Genomic DNA, 8,562 nt, shown 5'->3' with positions numbered 1-8,562 from the left:
GCGGGAGTGCCTGAAGCCACTGTGGCTTCCCCAGTCTGTGCATGCTCATCAAATTTGTCTGCAGTGATGAAGTCAACAGGCAGAGTAATCTTCACACCATTCTTCTCTGCCTTGGCCATCAGGTCCTTGACAATTTTTGATCCCTCTTCATCAAACAGAGAGTTGCCAATCTACAGAAATTATGTGGGAAAAGTAAGAGAGAGTCGTTTGTTTAGCTACTGGTCATTACAGAAGAGAACAGCAGCAGTCAAGGCAAACTGCTCAGACAGCAGTTCTGAAAAGAGTGTTTACTTAAAGCACCTAGCTAGACACAGACAGTAACCTGATTTTTGCAAAGTGATTCTCAAGTAAATTCTCAGTGCTCCCTACTCTTGCACAAAGTCAAGACAGCCAGTTCTCAATACCAGAATATATAAGGGACATTCTGACCATATTCTTTACTAGCAGCAGACAAAGAATTTGCTTTTTACATACCTCCATGTTGTTGATCACTTTGAGGAAGGTGAACGCCATCCCACCACCAATGATCATCTCATTGACCTTATCCAACATGTTACTTATCAGCTGGATCTTATCCTGAACTTTGGCTCTGGCGAGAGAGAGAAGGAAAAAGAATGAATATTGTGGCCACTTCCCAAAAATCCTCAAGCAGAACTCATTCTCTAATAATCTTTAGCTAAAACAGCATGAAGTCTCACAAGGACTTCTTGGATCAAAGCAGAATTAATAAACTGCTATTCGGTAATGGCAATATCGTGACTGTGGCATGTCAAGGCCATTTGAGAAAATGATCCAACAAAGGAGCTGTTGGGAGTGGGCAGAAATGGAATTTGGCATCTTAGCAGGCCAGCATTAAACATTAACTTACAAGAGCATTATTCAGCCCTCCATTTTTTTCCTATTTAAATATAAAACTTGTTTGGCACTTTAGAGTATGACTTCGCCGATGGTCCAGAGCAGAGCCATCCACAACCGCTGTCCGACCCTGGATCCTCAGCTACCATATGCCCAGCTCCTTCCTGTGACCCATCCAGGTCCAGCACCCCATCACACTCACAGCACAGCTTCAAACTACTAGGATGATCTGGGATACAGAACTGCCGCCCAAAAGCAGACGACTGCTTTTGGCACAAGGTACAAATGATAAAGGAATAGCAATATCAAAATTACTTCATATAGGAATGGCAGAGGAGGCAGTAAATAGTCCCAAGGCTCCTGTCTTCCCTTTTTAATGCCATGTGTGGAATTTTTGTTGTTATCTAAAATAAAGCTTCATAAAAGACCTTAGGAAACAACCCTGAGCTAAACCTAGGTTGGCACTCAGGAGACTTGCATTATAGTCTTAGTTTGACCATGCCCTGCTTGGTGACATTAGACAAGACCATTTCATCTTCTTGCCTTAGTTTCCCCATCTCTAAGACAGAGATAAGGATATGAATTTTATTAATAAAATGCTTTCAGACCTACCCCTAAGAAACAGGTATTGCCTCTACAAATCCAACCTTAGTGACCATGGAGAGCTCTGTTGTGAACCAGCCACCAACTCCAGTTTAAGCCATGAAGTTGCTAATGCTGCTACCTTGTGGGAGCTGAACTGGTAAAGAAGGATTGATGGGATGCGACAGAGCCACAGCAAAACCCTGCAGGGCCCATCTTGCCGGGTGCACTTCCAGGCAAAAAGAGTTGTGAAGGTGAATTAGATATTTGTTTCTTTCCCTGGCACATACCCTGCTCCTGGCACTAAATTACTTTCCCGCACATTGCCTTTCTTTGCCAACACATTTCATTTCTACTTTACTTGTCAGTACAATTGTTCTCAGTTCATCTTCTAGGCCCAATTTTATTATATATAAGCAACAGCAAACCTGCAGCTGGACCACATGCAGCTCAGCTTCCAAGTGTGATTTCCCTCTGGTACAATCGAGCAAGAGTTGCTGATCTGCCGCCTCACCTAGGAACCAGCTGCACCGCCAGTGGAACGGTGGTGTTTTCAAACAGATACAGGTATTTTGTGGCTCTGAACTGCTCTCAGCGCTCCTCCTGTGACTCACTAAGATGCAGTGGGCATTCATCAGTCCTTGGTCACACAGTGAGTTCAGTATCAAGCTCCTAGACTGAGACGTGCTGCTCACCCTTGTTATGCACCTCTCAAAAAAGGTTATTTTGTTCCCACTGGGTTTACAACACTTCCAGACTTTACTAACAGGCCTGATATTTTAACATTTTGGCCACCCTAGCTGCTTCTCTAACTCAAACATCTGAGCAGGGAACAAACTAACAACCTTTCCCTTGGCGATGTACCTGCAAGTTCCATCAAAGGCAATGAGGAGTGTCTAGCACTTATTGATGGGTCACCTGCAGCTGTAAACCTTGGAAGGGTACTAATAAAAAGACAAAAAAGCATTGTTCAGTATAACCAAGGTCATAGAAGAAGTTAAAAACTTTCTGTGAGAACTGACTACTACTATTTAAAACACACATTTATGGGTGCAAAGAGCCGGAATAAGCCACATACTTCTATCAAGAACACGGGAATGTTACGGTGTCCCAGCTTTGTGTTACTTGGCAAAGTATTTTAATTCACCTGATGAACTGAAATACACTGCCACAGAACTACAGTGCTAAACTGGGTACACACGTGACAAAACCCAGCAGCAACAGGGAAATTACTTCTACACACGAGCAGTCACTTGGATTTGCACCTTCAAGTTTCTTTGCAGACTAGCTGCTGTGGAACAGCAGGGGCCCATCCAGCTGCAGTAGGTCACCATTACATAATGACAGACCGTGTCCATTTACACAGTGCTGAGCCTGCAAGATGCTTGTACTCTGAACCGTGGAGGAAAAGGTCACTGCCAATGTTTCAGGGACATCATGCATATCTAACAGCTCTTCTGGTTTGTCTGTACAACAAACTGCTGTGGACTATCTCAATTTGGGGAATTTAAGAGGTCAGGAGATACAAAGAGCAGACCCTGATAGTGTCATCACAGGAGCGGACAGGGTCAGTTAGCTCCTCTCTAATCCACATCTTACAGAGATCTCAGGACTTATCTGCAAATCTCAACTGTAGGTACAGCTAAAAGGAAAGCACTTGTTTGAATCAAGCCAAAATAACTTGTAATTTCTTACAGAGGAGTTAAAGAGAAATAGGGAGTCGATATGTTCCGTTCTTGAGTCTTACCCTCCAAGAATTGCTAAGAAGGGTCTCTCTGGACTCTCTAGGGCCTTAGCAAAATAATCCAGTTCTTTCTTCATCAGGAAGCCAGCAGCCTTCTGAGGCAGATTGACACCTACCATGGAGCTGCAGAAAAAAAGTCAAGAGTAAGGAAAGGAAAAATTTTCCGTCAGTACAGGTCCAAACAGCCCTGTGTCTCACAGCATTATAAAGCCAACCCTTCAGTCAGCTGCAGCAATGAGAATAGCTACTGCCTGCATGAAAACGAGCACACGGCTTTTGTTTTCCTAGTTTCACAAGATGGCTGTACATGCTTACTTTCTGAGACTGTTTTTGCAGACATATTGATATGCAAGATGTTTATAAAAGTGTTAACTAGTGATCCAAAATGCTGAGGAACAAATAAGCATAGCAAGAGCAGAGATGTCTTCCTCCAGCTGCACTGGATTATGGTATCAAGCTTAAAGAGGAGCCCTAGAGTTTGCAAGTACATATATCTAAACACACTCCATGAGAATAATCAGTCTGGAGCTATTAATCTTTTGGAAAAGAGGTCTGCTGTAATTGCAGGACAATTTATACAAGTCCAAAGCAAGTAATTTTTATATCTTCAAAGCTTAAAAAGTCAATTCAAGTCTTAGGAGTTTCAGCTGTCTCCTGTTCCCAGAGGCAAACTTCAAGGAGCATACACTATTGACAGCTACCTCCACTAAACCCATTACTCAGGAACAAACACAGCGGAATGATAATGGGATAAGCCCAAAAGGAAGTTACAACTCACTGGGGGCAAAGCTGCATGTGTTTCCAAGGCCAACATCATTCTGCAGCTCTGCCTGTGGAAGGAAAATGATCACATACCTGTGAGCTCGGTGGGCAGTTCCAAAAGCATCATTGACATAGACATCTCCCAGTTTAGAAAGAGAGGCTCTGAAAGCCTCCACTTTTGCAGAATCAGCCTTGATCTAAAAAGAGAAAGAATGACTTTTGTTTGTGCTATTCAGGTACACAGAGTTGATTCTGAGACTAAAGTCAAAGCCAGCAATTTGACTTGTAAACCCAAAGCAAAGAAAGGTCAGCTGGAGAAACTCATCAGTTCATCCTGTGGGTCACTGTTATTTCATATGCTCTTTTCCAGTCCAGTAGGAGCAACAAAAAGGTTTAAATGGTTTAAACTCCATGTTAAACTCCCCGAGAGTGCTATTACAGCCCTGAGGACTGTTCCCCCTTCAAGTTTCTAGTCCATCAACAGAGCAGGAATAAACTGCAGCACTACCAACCTTTCAGTCTCTCCAGCAGATTTCCAGTTTTGTGCAGTGAATACAGGTAACACAGAAAGGGTATGTAGAGACAAGGCAATGCTGAGATGAGACTAAACAAACTCATGCTCTCTTACTGAACAAAGAAAGTGCGGTCTCCAAGTGCCACAGGTAAAAGGATGAGCTCCTGAAGGATTGATTTAGCAACTGCATTGAGGATTAAATTAAAAATAGCCTGCACACCAGAACAGGCCACAGTGAAAGCAGCCAACATCAGAAAGCTGGAGATAAGCTTAGTGTGCAGTGGGCAGGAGCAAATGCATTTTTGTTAGAAGACAACTTCTCCATCCTCCAAGCATCCTACCAAATCCTCATGGGACAGCTCATGTAGCTGTCGTCTTTCCCACCATGAAAAGACAGCAGGGCTCACTTTGACAGTTAAGTGACTGCTCAGACCTAGTTTACAGCCATTTGCTCTTAAAGAACGGCCCAGGCTGGCAGTCAAGTGATCACCTCTCCAAGTGCCTTTCCGCTCCATCAGCTCACCGTCCCACATGAAGCCTCTGCTAGCACCCAGACATAACACCCTGGGGACGATGGCAAGAAGGTACTCTAATATATGGAAGATGGGTTCAGCACGGCTTTGGGTGCCCTTTTATTCAAATGGCCTGAGCAGAAGACATGCCAAAGAGACTACACAGATTATAGAACAAAGCTGTCAACTGCTCCTTCACTTGGTAAATTGCCTGGCTTTACACAAAGAAATTAAGTGCTCCTGTTAAAACCAGTAACATCTGTAAGCAGAACACAAGAGGCTCTGAATGAAGGAACCACTACCACTTGATCTGCTTTGGAAAGCCACAGTTAGAATAAGCACCAGTTAGTAACCTGCAGTCTTGTATTGCATCACTATTTCCACAGCACTGCCTTTCACCCCGGTTAGGACAAGAAGCAGGTCTGTCAACAATACCTCTCCTGTTGTGCTCAACTGCAGTGCATGCTTCCGCATGCATACACTCAGCTAAATAATCCCAGAATTACAGAAATGCACAAAATCCTTTCCCAAAGGAAATTAAAATCTTGCCCCACTCTTCTCCCTGTCACCATATTGGCTTTCAGTGGCATGCAGTTCTACTAGTGAATAATTCCAGACTTGCTCAATTTCTTGTTGCCATCTGCAAAGGCTTACTAGTTCTGTGGTGTATTTTTCTAAGGTACAGGAGTCCTGTGTCAGCCCATAAAGGGCACCACATGATGACAGCATTCCACTCCACGCACCGAATCTGAAAGGAGCCAAGGCCTACATAAAGTCAGCGGGGTCACCATCGCTAAGGAAAGCAGCTGTCAGGAGCAAGCATTCTTCCTGACCTTCAAGAAAATGTCAGAGGTGCAAGGCAGCCTGGTTCTACTCGTAAGAGCAGACAGCTTATAAAAATCCCTATGCTGCAGAATGTTTAAACGTTTTATTAAAACATTAACCAGATAACCAAGAAAGAAGCGTCATTCTTATGGCCCCAGTGGCAACAAGCTATCTCCAACAGACCTTGTTTTTTGTTTTAGACATCCCAAAATAAAGTCTAATAAGCAGCAACCAATTTCCTGCACAGCCCTATTTTGCTCCTTTTTCCTTCTTTTATAGGCTACAGTGCCTTTGTCAGAGTCACCTATGGACCTTCACTTAAGCTCTTTAATCTCGGAAATTCAGTGCATTTGACTCAACCTTTTGCACAGGATGGTACAAGTGATCAGACCCGCTGAACTAAAGATCTCTGACATCCTTCCAAGAGCAAGTTCATAAACAGCATTTTAGACAGGCTGGTGGCTCCTTGTCAGTCTGCAGCAAACAAGGTATTAAGACCAGAATGGGCATGCACAAAAGCTAGACTTGAAGTTTTACCTTGTTCCCTGAAGCATCCTTCCCTTTCCCTTCTTCTTCTACATGGAATCGGAGGTTCTCTAGCAGGATGATGGAGCCAGCTGCCGGATTAGCACAGGCCTTCTCCACCTCAGGACCAACACAATCCTTCAGGAATAAGACCTCCCTGCAAACACGAGATATACACTGTCATCCCACCAGTGACTCTTTCTTTCAGAAAGGAAAGCATCCAGGCCTGCTGACAGAGAGGGCCTGATGCATGCTGGACCACTCTTCTACTTCACCTGCCCATGAGTGCTTTAAGCTCTGCAGCTACTGGGGCCAAGGAGAACTTTTCTGGCATGGGAACACCATCTGGGCGACCCAGGTGACTCATCAGAACCACTGACTTGGCTCCATGATCCAAGCAGTGCTTGATGGTAGGAACAGCCGCCTTGATTCTGTAACGGCAGAGAAGACAAATGAAGAAGGATTCAAGTAGAGTTTACCAGGCAAGCAGACTTAGTGACCACTTACACAAGAGCCCTGGGAGTTGTCCCTCAAAAATACTTAAGTCCATCCTACCTCTGGCGTTCATGCGGTTCAGGCTACCCCTCATCCAAAGACAGCAGGGCATCACCACCAGTAAGACTCCAAAAGGGACACTGGGCTTCTTAGCAACCTATCCTTGCTAGAACAGATGTCTAGTAGACTAACCACATCCCACATCTTTCCCTGTGGAGCTAACCTGACCTGTTCCTCTCCTAGGGACTGTGACAATCCTGAAGCACGGTCCAGAAAGCATCAACAGTATTCTCTGTCCCAGCATGTTTTCATATGTTTCACTGTTATCTTCTATGTGATGCAGGACACGGAAGTAAAATGCATTTTGTAACCTAAATTCTGACGATTGCTTGTAGCTAAGAAATGCCAGCACACATCTGAACATTACTGGGCTTCCTGGTTTAGCCTGTGATCCTGAACCAATAAAGAAATGATGAGGATGTTAAGCAGTGAGCTAAACTGGCATTTGCCTGCAAGTGACAGACAAGCAAGACAAAACACTTGATATCACTGTTTCTAAACCCCATGTCTAGAACCCCATTGCTAGAACAATTATTCTAACACAAGCCATCAAACTAATGCAACTGCAGGGTAACCAAAAGGCAGAAAGTCTTCTGAATACTAGCAACAAATATAGCAAATTTTCACACACAGCCAAAGGGATGTGGTTGTGAAATGGCCGTAACACTTCGACTGTATTTAAAGAATGACGTTTAGGATCTGTACAATTACGAGACTTTTTCTATATGCTTTCTGTAGCAGCCACAGTGAGAAGAAGCCTTGCAGTTAGTGTAGTTTGCTAATAGATGCAGGGGTTTTAATTAACCATTGCTGGACCTTCTCTGAGACACCTTTAATATTCTGGTACGAGCAATGACAGCTTAATCATGGTAGCATTCCAGGTACTGCTAACAGAAGTGGGCTAAAATCAGAGAGAAAACAAACTTCAGGCCTTCCACCTGGGATGGAAGTTATAGCTCACCTTTGATTGTTGGTTATTTTGTGATCCTTCATTGGAACATTGAAGTCAACCCTAAAAGAACAGAAATAAAATTAAACAAATATCTTTACAAAGACTGAGGGAACCTGACAACAACAGGCACTGGTTAGAAAAGCGATGTTACAATTAGGGTAAGATTTTTAGCTCTGCCTTGTACACAAGTTCCATTCTGAAATCAGTACGTTATTGGCCATTTCTACTTCTAATAATAGAGCAGAAACACAGAACAAACATCTGGTAGAATGACTTTACGTAAAGCCATGCCACCAATATATCCTAATGCTCACAACCGCAGTAGCAATGATGCTGAAGCAGGATATAAAACTGCAATTGAACTCCCCACAACCTTTTCATTTTAAAAAACACGCTCTCAGATCACGAACTAGGAGCCTCCAAGGGAAAAGAAGCGAATAATGAAAAGTGACACTGTGTTCTCTAATGAGGCCTCTAAAATACTGGGTTGGACTACTACGGCAAGCAGGCAGGCTTGAGGAAGCCGTCCAGTTACTGCCTAGAACTTCCAATTTCTGTTCTCTGCAGCGCCGATCTCTCTGCAGCCGACTGCTGTGGCTTATCACATTCCCATTGGAAGACCTGACGTGGATCTAGAGGTAAATTCTAGATTTCATGAAGGGATGAAAGGGAGGAGTTTCATCAGCCATTTCTCACTAGCGTGCCTTGTGCCCATGTGCTGACTAGCAGCAGCAGG

The 8,562-nt window shown here is 43.8% G+C and overlaps 1 protein-coding gene across 1 annotated transcript in view; it reads right to left on the bottom strand.

The window, feature by feature from the left end:
- PGK1 (phosphoglycerate kinase 1) overlaps nucleotides 1–7,884 on the bottom strand; it is an 11,180-nt gene extending 3,296 nt beyond the window's left edge. Inside the window, exons 1-7 of the mRNA XM_010284751.1 lie at nucleotides 7,836–7,884; nucleotides 6,595–6,750; nucleotides 6,332–6,476; nucleotides 4,037–4,140; nucleotides 3,185–3,304; nucleotides 475–589; nucleotides 1–170 (exon numbers count right to left, since the gene is read on the bottom strand). The exon at nucleotides 1–170 is cut by the window's left edge and continues 28 nt beyond it. Coding sequence (XP_010283053.1) covers nucleotides 1–170; nucleotides 475–589; nucleotides 3,185–3,304; nucleotides 4,037–4,140; nucleotides 6,332–6,476; nucleotides 6,595–6,750; nucleotides 7,836–7,867 — 842 coding nt within the window. The 5' untranslated portion in view covers nucleotides 7,868–7,884. The remainder of the gene's footprint in view (nucleotides 171–474; nucleotides 590–3,184; nucleotides 3,305–4,036; nucleotides 4,141–6,331; nucleotides 6,477–6,594; nucleotides 6,751–7,835) is intronic.
- Between the last annotated feature and the right edge of the window lie 678 nt (nucleotides 7,885–8,562).

Source organism: Phaethon lepturus, unplaced genomic scaffold (genome assembly GCF_000687285.1).
Source record: "Phaethon lepturus isolate BGI_N335 unplaced genomic scaffold, ASM68728v1 scaffold49883, whole genome shotgun sequence".
Classification (NCBI taxonomy): Eukaryota; Metazoa; Chordata; class Aves; order Phaethontiformes; family Phaethontidae; genus Phaethon; species Phaethon lepturus.
Note: the sequence above shows the minus strand (reverse complement) of the source record. Positions and strands in the feature narration are given on the sequence as shown.